The 20,852-nt window shown below is 37.5% G+C and overlaps 1 protein-coding gene across 2 annotated transcripts in view; it reads left to right on the top strand.

Annotated features, from left to right (window-relative positions):
* The first annotated feature begins 6,906 nt into the window (after positions 1-6,906).
* The window catches only part of LOC134796222 (polyhomeotic-like protein 2), a 224,447-nt gene continuing 210,501 nt past the window's right edge, over positions 6,907-20,852 (top strand). Inside the window, exon 1 of one of the 2 annotated variants that reach the window (XM_063768264.1) lies at positions 6,907-7,260. Coding sequence is in view for 1 of the 2 variants with exons in the window: in XM_063768262.1 (XP_063624332.1) it covers positions 7,152-7,260 (109 nt within the window). In the remaining variant the exon portion in view is untranslated. The remainder of the gene's footprint in view (positions 7,261-20,852) is intronic. The other variant, XM_063768262.1, reaches the window with a different exon arrangement.

Here is a 20,852-nt window from a genome sequence, read left to right as displayed (position 1 = left end):
TCAAATCCATCGATAATTCATTGGGCCAACATCATTATAAACAAGTCTACAAAAATCAGAACTATACCGGATTTGACGCAAACGCTAAATGTAACAAGTAACTGGATTATAAATGTCAACCGTCGTTTTTTTCAATAGTCATCTATTATCCTTCGTGATTAATGTAAGTAACAAATTCTAACACGTCATATTAAATGAAAGCCTGTACTTAAGAAAAAGGAAAACTCTCAGTTTCACACGAATACGAATATAACACACATTAAAATGTTTACGCTAGCGTTGATATAATCAATGAATTCATTTGAATAGGTACAAAAATAATAAGTGTCATTATCATCATCATATTAGCTGATAAAAAATCTAAAACATATGCTGCTAAGCTACGCTCGTAGCGTTGCGCCGTAGCCCGTAGCAGGTTAATCTTGATATTGTAAAAAATGTTTACATCTTTTGCTTTCATAAGTAATAGTTACTGATTTTTAAAAAGCGTTTTTCAATTAATAGACATGTCAAGATCGCGTAGTCTTTTTCTAACCCAAAAAAAAAAGAACTAAGTATAGAGATGTCGCTGTACCATGCGTAAAAAGTGCCTAGTTCGCGGTGTTAAGATTTTTCCGCGAAACATGACCTCTGGTGTACACAGTATATTGTCGAGCCATTATAACAGTTGAACTTACCTTTAAATTCGATTTATTACCTACATTATCAGATGGTCAACTTGAATGCTTTTGTTTTTGAGACATTTTACACTACAATAGGAAGATAGACCTAAGAATGATAATTATATTCTTACGGGCATCTAAGACGCCTAATAGAATAATCTTCGTAGCTCGCCCTCATCTTGCGCACCATACTCCGCCGCCTGTTCCGGACGTTGTTTGTTAATTGAAATGCGTGTAAATATTCGCAGGGTTATGAAATAGCCTTATTATCCAATGTTAACTCCGTACACCATTAAATGCACATTGTAAGATAATGCAGCGCTCGTGTTGCAATCTATTCATTACAGTATCTCGCTTAACCCCTTTGGGTGACTTTATTAAATATACAAATGGAAATGCTATTGTTTAATATTGCGGTTTGTATTTAAGTAGGGTTATTTAGGTATTTAAGGAATGTAAGTGTACGAGTTTTACTGGTTTTCAAATCGAATTATGCATATTTTCAGAGCTGTTTCATTATTTCTACATTTGATTGCTTGTCAAATACGCATTCTTAGGTGTCGCTCCAGTTTCGGCCTTGCTAACCACATGGGTATAGGTACCCTAAGTAACCATAGATAGACGTATCTAGCGGGACACCGTCAAAGAGAAGCTGATTCCACTGGGATTTCACGACCCTCAGCAATGAGGAATACGACGCGAGGAGGACGATCCAAAGTTAAGATCGCCTAGGATCGTGGTGCGGATGCGGAGCTCTGAACACCGTAGTCTTGGCTATAGTGCTTGGCCAATTTTTTACATATTAATGAGGCTTCACTTAAAAAAAGCTAGGTAATCTTATAAAATATAGGAATGTAAGTTTGAAAGACGGGTAATTTTGAAAACTGAAAATATAGGTATGTTATATACTTAACTATCAGCACTTTCTACTGTACCAACAGTAGGTACCTACTTATAACATTGACATTCGTCATAACGCGCACCGAAATCGTATATAAATAATCGGTATAGGACCTTTAAGAGGAATTTCCTGAAGAGCTTCCACAGCTTGAGCTCCCTGTCGAGGTTTAGGTACTCGAGGGGCTACAATATGGGGTGCTTCAAAAAAGGTACATGGGGTGTGCAAGTTTTTTAAAGGGTCGACAGCTATGCTGGTGACCGCTTACCATGAGCCGGCGCGAATGCTTGTTTGCCACCGACGTAGTATAAACAAAAAAGTTAACTACCCAAGATTCTTGGTCATGCGAAATCTCTGCTAACTCCACTCGCATTTTATGTAGCCACATTCTTACGACTAGAAACTCCACAATCGCTCGTCTTTTCAAACATCAAAAGAACAAAAGAGTCAATCAACTTGCGAGCAATCCCAAGGAGTTGATAATCAATCTAGTTTTACGTCTGATTAGGTGCAAATTACAATACAAATAGACGAGTCACGACCTAATATTTCAACAACAATTCTACCTTAAGAACCAAAAACAAAACTCTCCAAAATCGACTCTAAATAACGAGTGTTAAGGTTAGTTTTCGATTAGTAAACTTGTACTTACGACGTTTTTTCATATTCTCTTTATTTTCCTTAAAAGGTCGTAGAGGAGTTTAAACGCGTGAGTGATTAAGGTTTTTATTGACCACACGTTAAAGTTTAATTAGTTTTTCCGACGATGGTAGTTACGGCTTACTCGTTCGCGGTATAAATACGTATTTGCACTTACGTCAAGGTGACAGAACGTTAATACGTATTGTAATAATGCTAAACATCCGTGACCTTACGCTCATACGCTGTACAAAGTTCATAATGGCTTAGTGCATGTGGCACGATTTTAGACCACAGGAAGATAATAGTTTGTAGCCATTGTAGCTAGATTGAACATTAATTACATATATTTATGATTACACAAACGGGTCTACCGCGATATAATTTCATTGTTTTTACTTTACCTTTAATTCCGACGTTTCAGCATTAAGGCGCTCTTATACTCGAGTTTTACGTTTTCAAGGGGGTGAAGCAGACGCGTGGTAGAACGGGCAGGCGGGCGCCCCGCGCGGCGCACCGCACCATTCCCGCGCAGCACGTCTACGTCCTTATTCTGACGACATCGGTATTCTGAATTGTCAGTTCCGGGATTTTTAGTTCGGCAATTAATATTGAATAAGATTTATTAGTAAATTCGAATTTTGATGAGTACTTAATGAAATTAAAAACCGGACAAGTGCGAGTCGGACTCGCCCACTGAGCCCACCGAGGGTTCCGTACTTTTTAGTATTTGTTGTTACAGCGGCAACAGAAATACATCATCTATCTATCTATCACGGTTCGTGAGATACAGCCTGGTGACAGACGGACGGACGAACGGACGGACAGCGGAGTCTTACTAATAGGGTTCCGTTTTACCGTTTGGGTAGGGAATCCTAAACATGGTAGGTAAGACGGTGAGTGTACCTAAATAATTATTAATTATATACAATATGAGTGTATACTTGACTGATCATGTTTTTGTAAAAATCGATTTGCTTGCCGGTTGCTTGATCGAATTCTTGACTGGAAGTGAGATAGTTGATATTAAAGGTCCCTTTTTTTAGTTTTTCGTAAATAACTCTTAAACGGTGGCGCATAGCAAAAAATTTTCTTAAACATAAATAATCTGCATAAAATTGCCTACAAGAAAGATTCCGTACAATTTTTCGCTAGGATCAATATTCAAAGAGATATTAAGGCGGGAAAGTTAATTATAATCACTTTCATAGCAAAAACAAATTTTACACAAATAATAAACATAGAATTTCCTACAAGAAACATGTAGCACACTTTTCGCTAGGATCAATATTTAAAAAGACAAAGCATCCGGTAAGTCAATTATAATCAATTTTAAATTCCCTTTTTAGTTTTTTGTAAATAACTCGTAAACAGTGTCCCATAGCAAAATAGGTTTTTATGAATAAATAATCTCCATAAAATTTTCTGCAAAAAACATCTGAACACTTTTCTCTAGGATCAATATTTAAAACGATATTAAAGGAAGAAAGTTAATCACAATCAGTTCACAGGTTGCTTTTTTTTCGTAAAGAACTCGTAAACGGTGCCCCCGTTGCAAAAAAATATTATACATAAATATTGAACATAAAATTGTCCACAAAAAAGGTTTTGTACACTTTTTCGCTACGATCAATATTTAATGAGGTATCAAAGGGGGTAAGTTAATTATAATCAATTTCCAGGTCCCTATTTTAAGTTTTTCGACTCGTAAACGGTGGCTCATAGCAAAATAGGTTCTTAATGTTAATTAACCCCCCTTGGCTAAAAAGTGGCCTCCATGTTTAAAATTTATTTGTTTACGTAAGATGTCCGTCTTTGGGTCACGAATTTACATGTGTGTACCAAATTTCAACTTAATTGGTCCAGTACTTTTGAAGAAAATGGGCTGTGACAGACGGACAGACAGACAGACAGTCGCACGAGTGATCCTATAAGGGTTCCGTTTTTTCCTTTTGAGGTACGGGACCCTAAAAACTAAAAAAGTGACATGTGAATTGATTGTAATGAACTTTCTTCCTTTAATATCGTTTTAAATACCTATTGATCCTAGAGAAAAGTGTTCAGATGTTTTTGCAGGAAATTTTATGTAGATTATTTATTTGTAAAAACCTATTTTGCTATGGGACACCGTTTACGAGTTATTTACAAAAAACTAAAAAGGGACTTTAAAATTGATTGTAATTAACTTACCGGCTGCTTTGTCTTTTTAAATATTGATCCTAGCGAAAAGTGTTCTACATGTTTCTTGTAGGAAATTTTATGTTTATTATTTATGTGTAAGATTTGTTTTTGCTATGAGTCATACTTTTCAAATTATTAACGAAAAAATAAAAACAAGGAACCTTAGAATTTATTATAATTAACTTTCCCTCTTTATTATCTTTTTAAATATTGATCCCTGCTAAAATGTACTGACTCTTTTTTATTGAAAATTTTGTGTAGATTATTAATGTTTACAACATTTTTTTTATATTGGCCACCGTTTACGAGTTATTTACGAAAAACTAAAAAAAAGGGACCTTTAATATCAAATATCTCACTTCCAGTCAAGAATTCGATCAAGCAACCGGCAAATTCGGATTCAGCGGGGTCTAATTAGGTTAAAAAACCCGGTTGCCAAAAAGTAATATGTTTTGCCAGTAGAAATCGATTTTTACAAAAATGTGACCAGTCTAAATGATTCAATTTGATTAATTTTATAGCCTTTTAAAATATGTTTACACAATTTATCAATCGTGACTGAATTCCGGATTGGTTAGATGGGTGTGTGCCTTTGCTGCCCAACTTGTTATAAAATGACAATATGACGGACGAATGTCTGAAATGTCACCGTATTTAAGAATTATTTTGCTTTTCTTCGTAAGTATGTCGAAAAACATTGTGTGTATAACATATTTGCATATTTATACTGTGATTACCCATTTTATGAAACGTCGCTAAACTAGCACAGGTCCGACGCTGACAGTGGTCACGGGCGTACTGGCGTGAGGAATAGGCGCAAGGTATTGCCGCGTAAGGTGTAATTTAGTAGGCAAAATGTTGAATTCATCAAATGATGAATGAAAAATTTAACGTATCGATAAAAGGACAAGCAATAATGAAGATTTACTTAAAAGCTATCGACTGAAGTAAGTTTCATATACATTTTCGTCCTAGTACTTCTAACATAAGGAAATAAAGACAGTGTTAGGCATGTTTTCAACTTAAGATTCTATCGAGAAAATAATGAGCCGTCGTGTTTCTGACAAGCAATAACGTAGTTCAAGGACTGAAGTTATACATACTAGAAAATAATGCATGATATCCTTGTAAAAGTCTGTAAATATGGTGACAAAAAAGTGCATTTTACTACACACCGCGCCTTAATTACATACTTTTCTTTACACTGTGATCGCTTCTCCTTACTAATATAGTCTTCATTTTTCTCTCTGGATATTGACATTATGGAAAATGTTTTATCATATTTTGATGTATATTAACCATGTAGCTTGACTTTTTACGATTTTTTTATTTGTGTAAAAATTTGGAGCAAAAAACAGATTAGAATTCAAAGCTTTTATAATAGTTAAAGATTCGAAAAAAATCAAATAGGTATAGGGGCATAGCTGTGCTCGATACATAACAAACTGTATCAAAATATTTTTTAATAATAATAAGTATTAATATTCAAAGAGAGAGAGAGAAGGACTACGTGTTATCCTCTTAATAGCCTGTATTTTGTGTCCCACTGCTGAGCAAAGGCCTCCCCATTCTTCCGTCACTCATCAAGGTTTGGTCTTTGGGGCATGGCATGGAGCCGTTGCAAATGCGTCGAGGTCGTCACGCCATCTCTTTTTGGTCTGGCCTCTGACCCGGCATACTAAATTAGAATTTTTGCTATAAGGGTAGGTACAGACATAGACCATAGACGAAATGCATCCCGGTTGCAATTTGTATGCAGCATGCTACACACACTGTACGCTGATCGCATGCTGACTGGGCAGTGTCCAGACCTGATGGGTTTTAGTCTACCTGCAACAGCCTTAACTAGTGAGTAGCTTTTTTACTCAATTGCTGTTTGATGACAGCCCAAACCATTTTCCTATTTTATATACCTACTAAGCCTACTAAGGCATCTTCTCTCTTAAGTAAAACGACCGTAAGGAGATTTTTGTTAAAGTTCTATCTGTGAGGTTTTATAGCTCCTGTATAGGTACCTATCTATGCAAGTTTGATTAGGTACCCAATGTAGGCACCTATTTGAAAGTTTAATCAATCTTGTTAACTTAGATCTTATCTTTTATTTAAAACTTCAAGGTCAAGATATCTTTTGCACTTAATTGCCACTGCTTCCGATCGCGAAGTTTATAAAACATTTAACAAAAGAAATGAATGTCTTAAAGGATAATACATCTTCCAGTGCAGCCCTAAAAGAAGTACAAAACTAATAAGATGCGGGGGCACAACAGGTAGGCAGCACACAAGCGCGCGTGACATGTGACCGCACGTCCACACACAGCACATACACCGACAACCTGTGGACGGCACTCACACATATGCATACCGGTAATAATAAATCTGTCCAACACGAATAAAATGGTTCACCCACACACCCGCGCCGGTTCACCTGGGTAACCTCCACACGAGTTCAGGTCGTATACGAGTTCACTTGACACCAACACAGCGGCGTTTTCACCTGTTGAGCGGCGAGGTGTGCGTGTGGATGTGACTCAGTGTTGTTCATGTTCAGTCGGCCCGTCTGTTTGGCGCGTCGAGGTTGTGTTGAATCGTGTTTTCAGCCGCTCGCACCGACCCACGTGCGCATGCTACTGCGTTGCTGATAAGTGCCTGACTTTTGACTGCCGATAACATTGTCCGCGTCGAAACGACCAATCAAACAAAAGGGAAAAACGCTGCATTTTAACTCACTTTTTTGCGCTATTGACATTGATTGATAACCGACAGGACAGTGTATGTGGACAGTGGAAAGTGATCTATTGGTGGCTACGGGACGTTTTTGTTTTACCGACAAACTGAGGAATATAACAGCAGCGGAGGAATCGCTCTGGAAATACCTAAAAGGTAAGATTTCTCGAGAGCTGTTTCCAATAAGAATTCGGTCCAAGTAAAAAAATTGGCAAAGTAGGTACCTATCCCTGACAAAGTAGGTGTACCTACCTGACAATAGTACATTGTGCAACATGGGGCGTAAGTTGAATATTGCAAACGAGAGTAAGTTAAATCGCGACGGCTTGCTGGAGCGATTTATAGACTCGACTTTTCAATATTATTACGCCCCGAGTTACACACAATGTTTTTCATCACACTTGCAATACAAAAATTAAGTATAAAGACAAAAAACTGTTAATTATGGCACTAGAAACTTCATAACTCCCTAGGGAGAACGCTTTTTCTATAACTCCCGCTAAACCTGCGATTCCACATTTACTGAGCGAGTGTGATGAAAAGTATATTGTATAATAATCATACGGATTATTTTTCTAACGAGAATTATTACTTTCAATTAAGGTTTACGTTTCCTATGCGCATTTATATTAAGTTCCAACTTTGCAATATTGAATCCCAGACCCATAAAGACTTGGGATGGTTTGCTAATATATTTTGCGGGCAACTGGTTCGCAATTAAATGACCTCAATAAATAATGCAAGGTAGATCTAGATACCTATTTGACTAAGTTCACTCAAACTGATCTTATCTTAACCACTTAGCTTAGGGAGAAAAAAAACCATTACTTAATAACATTTTAAGGTTTTTGCTGTACAGTCGACGTCAAAGATATGTTTACATTTTTCGCCTTATTACAAAGGAGTAAGGTGGAAAAGTGTAAAGTAAACATATCTTTGACGTCGACTGTACACACAATCTAGACGATGACGACGAAAATATACCTACCTAACTTTTGCGATTTGGTTTCAAAAAAGAAAACATGTTCTTAAATGACACTGCACGAAAAAAATTGTTGGTACAGTCAGCAGCAATAGTTGCTAAGCGGGCGAAGTGTTCATAATGATCTTGACGGGACTTTATTGTTAAAAGAATAAGAGCGCGTTATGGTAATTTTAAACACCTCGCCCGCTTAGCAACTTCTGCATGACTGTATAAAATAAAACAATTTATACAAGGAGAATTAATTTTCAATCAGCTGATGTCTATAGGTAATAACTACCTATTAGGCGGATAGACTTGTGTGCAGCAAAATTCCCATCATTAACAATTAAGTAATACTAACAATACCTAAACCTAGGTACCTTCCTACCACAATTAGGTAAACCTATTAATTAGGCAATAGGGCGATTGGTTATGTCAATCTAGGATCAGGCATATTGCAAATTGAAAATGATTGTATAGAGGTACCCGGTTAAATAATTACACTAGCAATATACTCGAATACCTAATACTTTTGGTATAGGTATTTATTAGCAGTGGCAAGACTGGCAAGTTACAGCATAAAAATCATGTTTCGGCCGAAGGTCCGGTTTCGGTTTCGGCAAAAACTGCCTACCCTTTCAGCCGCGCCGAAACTGTACTTTCGGTAGGTAGTTCGGGCTAAGTTTCGGCTTCGGCATAAAACTAGGCCGAAGGTTCGGATTTTGCCGAAACTAGAGCAACTAGAGCAACGCCGAATCTTCAGTTACGGTTTCGGCAAAAAACCCGGTTTCGGTGGGACACTTTATTTGCAAGCATCAATATGTGTCGCAATCTAATTGTTATTCTCTCAAAACATTCCAATTACTGCTAGCTAAAAAATAAATTTAATGCATCTTCTGTTCCTGAAAATTGAAAGAAACGAAAACATTGGGGTCCTTCTTTTTCTTAAAATTTCCAGGAACAGAAGATACTTTTACTTTTTGACCCAGGTGTAATATCTTCTTTGGTGTTGCTGTTTGTATTATTTTGACTGAATATTTATTTGCATTCACAATCAAATGCAGATTATTTTTTTAAGCAATTATGGGGGCTCAATGTAAAAAGTAGGTGAAAATAGAAAATGAAAATAGGCCCTCACCACCGACGAATAAGGGTACGAGTATGAAACCGATTTTTTCTTCACACTGCCGCTTCCACAAGTAATAGCTAATATCTATACCGATTACAAGTAATTGATGCTAATTGGCCATATTATATTATTTATAGTAGGTACATACCTACCTCATGAGATGAGACTGACGTCTGCGTGTGAACAAAACCAATTAGGTAGATTTTTATTCGTTATGTTAACAATATCTTAGAAACAGATGTTTGATTGCTAATTACCTAATGGAAGTTTATTTCATTGAAAAAGACAATAGAAAGACAAATAAATAACTTATGAACTAAATATATCTATGAATAATACTAAATTAAAACTAACAACCCTAAATATATCTAAAATAAAACAAGGAATATAAAAACTACTGAATGAGGCCTCCCCGCGCTACCCCCGGCGCAAAGGTGCCCATCACACTCGCTGCGTTACCGCGTTGAATTGCGATGGCCAGCGGCCTTTGCACCAGGAAAAACTGTTTTTTTTTAATTTGTTGCTAATCAATAGGTCTGTACATAGCCGCGTCTCGCAGGAATTGGCTATCAAACTTAAATATGTATAAAATTACTGTTCTCGAAAGATCTAACTTCACATGCTCCGTTAAGTAGTGCTTGAAAATGGAGACCTCTCTGAAAACATGTCGCGCGAAAATTCTTTGACAGTACAAACAGCAACACGTTTAACTGTCCATTGGTAGACCTTATGCCTGTTGTAATAAGGTTTACGAACTGTCAGTTAATAGTGTGGGCGATGGTGGTACCTAAACCTATAATAACATAAGAATAGTGTACTAAAATCTGCGTGAGATTCAATCGTATGTATTTTTTTATTTATGTGAAGTGAAGGACTCCATTTCAGCTTGGGAAAATATGCTTTCATACGTCCTGCTTTTCCCTTTCTACATTCTTTCCCTTGCTTTTGCATTTCTTAATCAATTTCTACGAAACTTTGAAAGCAAGTTCTATCTATGTATATAGTTCGTTTTTTTAGCATTAGAAAGAAGGTAAGCAATCTTGACATGTCTTTTAATTGAAAAACGCTTTTTAGAAATCAGTAACTATTACTTATGAAAGTAGAAGAATATAAATGGTCGTATTAGATTCATAATTGTTACATATTTGCCGTGACTTATTATTAAAACCTGTTTTTCAATTAAAAGACACATCGAGATTTTTTACCTTTTTTCTAATGCTAAAAAAATCGAACTATAGTATTATGCTAGTTTTTTTTAGGCGAGACAGTTTTTGGATATTTTTTTATTTAAATTGTCGTAGATGGTGGATCGCGAGGTCTATAACTCACAGAGCCACTATTTTGTAAATGTTGAACAATAAAATATATTAAACTATAATGAACGGAACCTCTAAAATGAAAAACAATAGCACAAGGAACCAGTAACCAACTAACCACGGAAGTGGCTCATTGGGAGGCTAGTCGCGGCGTTGACTAGGGGCGCCATCATTATCAATGTCGTTAGGATATGTCCTACTCTAATTAAAATTTACCCTGAAAGAATAAAAAATCATTATAATACTAGGTCATATAATCATTAATAACTATTATTAAAGACCTACAGAGTAAAGGCCTCCTCCATTTTTCTCCACAAGTCTCTATCAGTCTTTTCCATCCAATTGTTTCCCGCTCTTTTTACTATTTTGTCACACCATAATTAATGTTACTAACGGGTATAACGCGATTAAATTTCATTATTTTACCTTTTTTCGTCACACCATCTCTGCTAGGTCATATATCGCGTATAGAATGCCCAGTTGCTAGCAATAAACATTGATTATCGTGAGTTATCGTTTGCCCTAAAGCGGTTCGTTAAACGCGTCAACGGGCCAGGATGTCATAAATATCTATCATATGCCTTCCGAGATGAAGTCAGTGGGGTTAATATAAAGGCTGTTATTAAGCAGTGTGTGTATGTGTATATCAGTTTTATCTAGTGCTTTGCTTTGATGAAATAACGATTTATTTTACAAGGGCCCAAAGGAAATAGGATATAATAATTATTAGGTACATGTAAAAAAGTAATTAAGTGGCTTTCCATCAGAGACGGGGCCTTATGCTTCATGTGCATAAGGGTCTCCCCAGATGTACCTACCGAGGCGCATTCGGCAAAGTCAGATATGAAAAAGCTTTATGTCCGCGCAATAAGAGCGAGAAAGCCCGAACCCCAATGAGCATTTGTTGGACCCTTTGGTGATCGAAAATGGAAAGAAAATGTTTTTGTTTAAATACAACATGAATAGGATCGGACCAAGCTAACTCAGCGTTTTGAGGCATTTGCAATGACAATACGTGGCAAGGTCATCATTATTGTCAAACAAATATCTATGAATACGAATATATGACTGTTTTAATGACACTTCCTCACGTTGTTCTATTTAAGTCAGTGCAAAATTAGCTGATCCTAAAGGTGTTAATTTTACATACTTACACCTACATTTACGCCAATAATAGAACGGATTATACACGGCTGTCAGGAGCACGTGGCGACCCTACGCAGCCCCTGATAAATATTCAGTGACATGGCGGGTCACCGAATTCTATGCTATCGGATGTGGGTTGTCCGTAGGCGTTACAGGGACAGGCTCTTGTCCTGAATGTATGTATGATGTATGTCGCGTGGTGAACGTAACAGGGTTTATTTGAAGCACTTTGGTGTCGTTAAATTGTCGACTTTGCTATATTGTTAACGGCCTATAGATCCCGCCTACGATGCTGGAGGTCTTGGGATCAATTTCTAGTAAGGGAAGTCCCAAAAGTGTTTTTAGGATTTCGTATCCAAAAGATAAAAACGGGACCCTATTACTAAGACTCCACTGTCTATCTCTGTCACCAGGCTGTATCCTGTATCTCATGAACCGGTCACGGTCTACCTATCAAGCTAGACAGTTGAAATTTTCACAGATGATGTACTTCTGTTTCCGCTATAACAACAAATAGCTAGGTCTAGGACTACATGTTACGTATTTATACTGTGTTATTAAATTAAAATGAATATCTTGGTGTCGTTGTTTATTATTTTGCTTATTCTGCTATTAAATATCATAAAGGTTACATGGCTTAGGTATTGGCTCTAATATTTGTAACGTGATTATTAGGGATGTACCGACTAGTCGCCGACTAGTCAGGAAAGCCGACTATCCGGCCACATTTGTGGTCGGCGATTAGTCGGCGACTAGTCGGCAAAAATGGCCGATTAGTCGGCACTTTATTAGTGAAAGAAAAACAGAAAAAAAAGAAATAAGCAGTCAATATTTACCATATGTTTTATGTCTATTTTACTAAAATACTTATTCAGGCTGCAAATGAAAACTATTTTCCATATAATTGACCGTTTGATCGTTATCGTATGTTGGTGAGCTGGTGTTTTCCGCTACAGGTCGAACTCAACTGATTCTCGTGTAATTTCATGGGCAAGTTCGATAGTAAAATAATTTTATTATTTTTAATTTTTTGTTTTTTTTTTTTTTTTTTTTATGGTGGAGCCATGGGGAACTATTAATGTTATTGCAAAATTTTGAGACTTAGACAGGGCACGTTGCTCGTAAAGACGCTGACCACAGGGAATAGATTCGTAACTGGCGACTACGGCCTTGAAAATACTCCTACAAGCTGTAGGTACTGACGGTCTGCTCAGGATCGCAAAATAAAAGAAAGACAGAAATTGAACGAGGATTCTTGTGATTAGGTCTTTGAACCTGTAGAGAACACCTTTTAGTCAAGCTAATATGATGAATAGCGCAATCAAAGGAGTAAAACTATTGTTTTTCACCAGAACTTATACGAAACTAATGATCTGGCCGACTAGCCGACTAGTCGGCCGACTAATCGGCCATTCGAGCGCCGATTAGTCGGCTAGTCGGCTAGTCGGCCAAATCAATAGTCGGTACATCACTAGTGATTATATTTATCTTATCGCTAAAAGTGCGGTATTGGCATTTACTTAGTATGTGTCTTAGTTGTAAAATTATTCCTATGAAACGTTAGACATGACACTGTAAACAATGCGTTGCTTGCTTTCTTATGTTCTAATAAGGAAGATGGAGATCCTTTTTTGGATTCTGTCGGCTTGGTAAGTTTAAATGTGATCGGTTTTAAATTGCATTTTCTGAAATAAGAAATGTGGCTTGTTAGATTATTATTATGTCCGTTCTATAGAACAGTGGAGTCTTGGTAATAGGGTCCCGTTTTTACCCTAAAAAATGAGCTTTTACTTATAAAATAATCGTAAAATTGCGATAAATAAAACGATATGGGCATGTGCATGATTATAAACAAAATCATAAGCTTTGCGATCCTAACGAAATAGGGTATAGCTCGCGACTGACAATAGGTACATACTTTATTGATGAAATTTGCATCTCGGGAGGTTACGGTTCCCACTAACTAAATCTTACTTATAACATTATTTATTAACAATATTAACAAATCACTTTGATTTTGATGTCGATCGCTTCAGCATACTTAATATATATTCTAGGTTAATAATAGGTTTCACTTAAAATTTTTGAATAAGGAAAACCTATAAACCTAATTTAATAACGTACTAAAAATCATGAAGAATGGAAATTATTTAGAGGTGGAAAAACATTTTCTCTTTTTGTATGGTAGTTCTTAGACTTCTTAGTTTAGTTTAGGTAGTTTTTGTAGATATTCTTCCTTCTTAAAGTAAAACTTTATGTTTGTAACACAAACCCTTACAATTTCATCTCAGTTGCACAATCATCTTGCATCAGAGATTCTGTAACAGTCTGTAAGCATAATATTTTAATTCCTCGCGCATTGTGCGCAATGTCAACACAAACAGTGAATGGTGGGTTCAAACCGCGGTGTAGGGTTTCAACCGCAAGCACTGGTGTTACGGACCTGTGTTGGTTTATTCTAGAGGTGACATGTATGTATTTTAATAAAACTTATATTATAGAATACCATTGTATCTACACTTCTTGGACCTTATTACAATGAGATAAGATATAGTTCTTGTATAGGTAATTAGGTACTTGCAGTTTATGTGTAGGTATAAAAGGACCCACTGATTAACAGTCGGACGGTATCGGCCTGTCAGTTGTTCGGAACTGTCAAAATTTTGTTCTAACTGACAGGCCGATACCGTACAGTGGGCCCCTTTAATATTTGCATGTTCTTATTGTGGACACGTGGCATCTGAGGTGTACCTAACTACCTAGGTATAAGGTGTATTACATAGGTATATAGTAATTGACCGCTCTTAACAATAAGGTTTCATTTGGCCTGTTTCTCTCTGATTTCTTAGGAAAGGCCAATTATGTACTAGGTATGCAGTGGCCAATAACTAAATATAGCAGTCACCCTACTATGAATGTGGATTTTATCTTTTAGTACCTACCTACGTTGTGTTTGTGTCTCGAACAGTTACACAGCCAAAGCTAGTTATTGCTAATAAAATAATGGTAAATGAAAAATTAAGTCCTGTTTTATACCCTACATAATTACTAAAATAACAGTCAGTTTTAATCTGTTCAACCGAAGTGCCATTTCAATGCTTAAGCAAATAATCTTTAATAGAAAAAAACCGGCTTCTCAACCAAACCGGGTCAAGGTCCGGGTCCGAGTCCGGGTCCGGGTCCAGAACCAGATTGAGGTCCAGGTCTAGGTCCTGGTCCAAGTCCAGGTCCAGGTCGAAAACGAAATCGCCAAACGTGAACTATGCGTCGTTGAAGAGTTCTATTCTGATCATTATCAGCAGTTCCACTGCATCAAATGCGACAGTTTTTAAAGAAAATGCTTGATTTTCTGATGAAAATATTAAATCTCTATACGCATGCCTTTAAGATTTGAGGACTTCCCTCGATTCCTCATGGATCCCATCATCAGAATTCGAGCTTGACAAAAATATGCCTTAAAAACTTAACTTGCTTAACAAACATAACGAAGAGGACAAATCGCCAAACGTGAACTATGCGTCGTTGAAGAGTTCCGTTCTGATCATCATCAGCAGTTCCACTTCATCAAATGTCACTTTTTTGAATGTATATGCTTGATTTGTTGATAAAAACACAAAAATCACTATATGACTGTATGCCTTTAAGATTTGAGGAGTTCCCTCGATTCCTCATGGATCCCATCATCAGAACTGGGTTTTGACAAAAACGGGACCAATCTATGCATAATATACATACAATCAAAAAAAGAATTTTCAAATCGGTCCAGTAATGACGGAGATAATATGGAGTACTTAACAAACATAAAAAAAAAAAAATTAAACATACAACCGAATTGATAACCTCCTCCTTTTGAGATTTGGAAGTCGGTTAAAAATATTATATTGTATTGAAATGTGGAGTTCATAAATATATCTATTATCTATATAAATATTTTCACCTTATTGCAATGGATTACGGTGAACAAATGTAAGTATACTCCTCGCGTATAATTGAGTCGCTTAACTTCAAACTCGGGTAAATCCATCTGTCAGATTATACGATTTTGGTATTAAGAAAAGGTAATAGGGTAGAGATTTGCTGAGAGGGTCGAATGGATTTACCCGAGTTTGAAGTTAAGCGACACAATTAGCGTAACCTACAAGATAATCAACAAATCTGAAACGGCCATAACCGCCAAGGAGAAGTCGCAGACTTGTCTAATTTAGCAATCCGGCATAGTTAGTAACAGACCGCTAGTCATTAAGCGAAACGTTTAGTCTTGTTAGATTCTTTCTGCAAATTACGGCAATTTATCGCCAACTCTTCCTTCCGTTTGGTTAACCAAACTCTAATCAAGGGTTTCATTTTGTCCCAATTGATTCATGTTTTAAGAATCTGACATCTCATTTATTTGAATAAAGTAAGTAGGTACTTAAAAAAGCTTAACATTTTAGTATCAAATTATTATTTTAGTCTTGCCTCGCACAAGTTACACAGCTAAATAAACTGTTGCCAGCTGTGGTTCCGGACCTTTCGACCTTCAACCATTCAAGGAAAGAGCGTAATTTCCATCTTTAACACCGACAACGCATTTGCAAACCTTTTCGGCAGGTGTCCAAAAATATATGTAGGTATAAAAAAGTATGTAATTGTATAACCATCAGAAGCGGTATCATGGTCGCATTTTTATCACCTGTCATGCCATGCGTCACTTTCGCACTTACATATTTGTAAGAACGTGACAGGCATGGTGACAAACGATAAAGAGCCGACCATATAAATATTATAAATATAAATATTATAGGGACATTCTTACACAAATTGACTAAGTCCCATGGTAAGCTCAAGAAGGCTTGTGTTGTGGGTACTCAGACAACGATATATATAATATAGAAATACTTAAATACATACTATACATCCATGACTCAGTAACAAAATATATCTGTGCTCATCACACAAATAAATGCCCTTACCGGGATTCGAACCCAGGACCATCGGCTTCACAGGCAGGGTCGCTACCCACTAGGCCAGACCGGTCGTCAAAATATTCATATGAGCCCTACAGTACGGTTACCATCAGTTTGTCACTGACATAAACGCCGTCGAGAACGTTATTTACTTTCTATACATCTCGCTCGCACTCGCATATTAGTGCAAACGGGATGTATAGAAAGTAAATTACGTTCTCGACGGCGTTTATGTCAGTGACAAACTGATGGTAACCGTACAGGTGTATCAACTGCTTAGTTGCGTCCTAGGGCAAACCTTGGCTTATCGGTGATACTTGGTAATTCGGTGATAATGCGTTGTTATCTTACGCTGAGCTTACAATGCTGAAATGTAAGCAATTAAATTGCTGCCAACCCGATTGCAAGCATCAAAACTGACAGCTGCCAACGATTTTATAGCTCGCATTTCCTCATGGTGAGAACTGTGTAAGATTATAACGGAGTATCACCGAATTACCAAGTATCACCGATTAGCCAAGGTTTGCCCTATATTGCAATTTACAATCAGCGTCATAGGTTAAAGTCCCAGAATCTCACATTAAGGCCGTCCTTAATCAATTTCGATATTTTTTTTCTAGCCTGAGTATCCCACTGCTGGGCAAAGGCCTCCCCCCTTGATTTCCACGACTCCCGATTTGGTGTTTCCTCCGGCCAGATCTTAACAAAATAAACTCTAACATGAGGTACATCCTTCCAACACAGTCCTTCTAGGTTATGCTGATAAAACTCACACGAATGTTCTATCCTATTGTCCTTGATTATTTGAGATTTCTGTCAAGAGGATATTAAATTTCAAATCAAAACAATAACGTTGTTTATTTGGTTGAGGTCATGGATTGGAAGCATACAGTCGAAGACCTCTATCTGAACCTTATTCACTTGAGATAAGGTGCACGAAAGGTCAATAAGTATGTCTCCAAGTGTACCAGGAAACCGAGCCATGTGTGCCTAACTGTAATTGTCGAAAGGACGCATGTGGGTATTAGTTTGAAGGGGTGATATGTCGTTTTGGTGGTAAGTGGGTAGTGCGTTCTCACCGATGGATCACGTCGCGGCGTGCGGTGTCGCGGTCGCGCCGCCGGTCGCGACCTCGCCGGTAGGGTTGCTGCTGTTGTTGGAGGGAAAACTTGAATGTATATCGTCGGGTGACAAGCAAAAGTCACTAACTAACACCATTGAAATTATTGGACAATAAACCGTGTTACAAGTATAATAAAGTGCATTGTTACTTTAATTTTTTGATAGTACTTAGTGACTTTTGCTTGTCACCCGACGATATATGGTACCTATTTATACTAATTCTAATTAATATTATAAATTCTTGCAGTCCTCTATCCATAACACTAATTACTTAAATGTAATTTATTCCATTTTCAATTTCAACAGAGTTGAAGGTATTTTTCCATATTTAGGCCATAGCCTGACCGCCAATAGCGCCTTGTTTGGTGGAGTATTTATTTACCACCTAATTAATTATATATGTTTTCAAAAGTCTCTTACATAAGGTGCCAATATAATTGACCGTTCAAATAGGTGCAAATACCATAGTAATAGTCACATCTCGCAGATATCGAAACAGTCGAAAACAAAGGACTCGTGCACTATGGGCTACAAGGATTTAAACCTAGGACTATATAGCTTCTTAGTATCCGTCAATTAGTTACTTACGAAAAATACCTTTGCAAAAACTTAACACATTATACAAATGGGCCTCTATTGTTTCCCAAAAAGTTTTAAGTCATAATGTATTGTTTGTCCGAATTTTCGTTAGTCATAATTGGTTATTCTCATAAACGCGTAACTTTTCAGGATTGCCATAAAACAAACCTAATAGATAGGTTTGGGTAGGCCAAACCTATCTATAGAACAATGACCTTTTATTTATGTAGACGTGTGACGTTCATAGTTGACAAAACTAAAATTTGATCCAACGATTTTGACAACTTGACAGCTTGGCGTCACCCATACGACTAACTAAATATAGGTTCCGTAACCTATATTTAATGGCTCACGATCTTGCGCCTGGTACCATATCTACCTCAATTTACTTACATCTATGCTATAGAATAACCTTCCGAAAATCCTGAAAAGTTAACGGTTTCAGTTTTATGACTAATGATAATATGACAAACAATACATTATGACTTAAAACTTTATGGGAAACAAAGGGACCCCTATACAAATCTGTATTTAAATTATTTAAGAAAAATGTGTTATGTCCATGTCATGTTGTCAACCCTGCGCGCGACCGCGCCGCGCCGCGTCCGCGTCCGACCGCGCGGAACGACCGGCAAAAAACCGATCGGTCATATCGAATTACCGAGCTCTGGCTCTTTTCAGACGTTTGCCCTTTTTGCTCCGAGACAAAAGATTTCAGACTTAGGTGATGCTGATAGTAAAAACTTTTGATAAGTATTAGTAGTTGTGGTGGCTGCTTGTGAGACGGATGGTCCCTAGGATGGACAGATGACCTCTAATTTTAATTAAAGTGTACCTACAAATTCCAATACTCAATAGCTTTACTTAAACGCGGTTATTTTTTTGTGTACTGTTATAGCATTTGTCTTGAAAATATTCTTGATTTGTAAATCTTATATTTAAGTAATACTTACCTCGTCTAACTAGCTAAGAAACTTTACTACGGCGTCTATACATAAGATCAAACAAAACTTTAATAACCCCAATCAAATACAATAAATGACGTATCAATCACTAATAAATCACTCCATTAAAACATTCGTTTTTTCTCCCCATAGCTTTCCGTTGACATGTACTAGGCAGTAGGCAATGCGCAGGCGACTAAGGTTATGCGGATGCGGGGCGCGTGCGTGGACTGCAGAGCAGGGCCCGAGGTCGCGTCGGACGACCTGCGGAATGCTATGTGGATGATAACGTATTCTGTCTGGGTGTATATGGGAACGGTTTCTATTGGTGCCTTTGTGGTATTATTAGGTATATTGTGAATTAGTAGATTTTCAACGTCAATAAGAAAAAAAAATCGCCCTAAAGGTACCTACTTATGGTATGGTTGGAAGCAACCCATTTTGCCCGAACAGTTTATCGCAATATAGAGAAATCAGGACAAAGAGCAATGTCAAGTAATAATCTCCGTCCATAAATATATATAGTTTCCTGGTTACATCTTCAACAACTGCGTTGATGCCCGTTTTGCACCCCTTTTTTGGGGTATTACACTTTGCACTATTTTTTTGGGTACCTAAGTACCTACTTTTGTGGAGACTATGGTCACGCGATGCGCGGCATAATTGGTTTTGTTGGCTGTAGTATATACGTAAATGTTGCTACGACGACGTCTACGTCACTTTTGCGATATATGTAGTTGCAACACGACTATTTGGGCAAGTTAACCATGTGCGTTGCCTCTACCATAATTCAACTATTTAATAGTATTGAAGATGAATGACGTTAGCACAATTGAACCCCGGAACGCAACAGGTTGCAACCTCACAAAAAGCGTTACCAAGGAGGACAAACAGTTCGAGTTCGTGCTGCATTGGTTCCACAGCACTTTTATCAGAAGCACGGCCATCGTGACCGCCGATTGGACTCACCTGTGACTTCCCAAAGTCAGGTGCAGGTCGTGGATTCTCTATTAGTTGTGCTATCACAGGCCAAGTTGGTGGGACCAGTCTAGCGCATCCTTGAGATCAGTAACAACTGTGCGTAGTCAAGGAGTTATTTATACTGGTTTGCCTTTGTCAAATCGGCGTCGTCTCTTCTTAGAATGACACCACAGGTCACGTGCGTCGCGGTCGTCGCGGGCCGTCACGAAGCGTCGCGTCATCGCGACAAGTGTCGCGTTTGCCGCTTTTTGTCGCTTATCGGGTGAAAAGTGACGATTCGACGCGGCTACAGGTGGAGGTCGGAGACTGCGTCTTTTATTTTGGATTTCTCTTTCGCTCCAGTGTGCTCTGTGAACTGGTTCTAATCGAGATTCTGTAAAAAGCTGCGCGGTCAAGTGGAAATGATGGAACGCTGGAGGTCCCGTATTTTTTCATACTTTTTATCCCGCATACCTTGTTCATTTATCCTAATTTACTTACCCTATATTAGGTATCGTCACGACGTAGGTATTTTTGGTACACAAAAGTTAAAATTATGAATTAATTAAGTATGGTATTATACATATATGTACCTAAAGGAAAGATACACATACCTAATGAAAGATAACAATGAAACACACA

This window comes from Cydia splendana, chromosome 13 (assembly GCF_910591565.1).
Source record: "Cydia splendana chromosome 13, ilCydSple1.2, whole genome shotgun sequence".
Taxonomy (NCBI): Eukaryota; Metazoa; Arthropoda; class Insecta; order Lepidoptera; family Tortricidae; genus Cydia; species Cydia splendana.
Note: the sequence above shows the minus strand (reverse complement) of the source record. Positions and strands in the feature narration are given on the sequence as shown.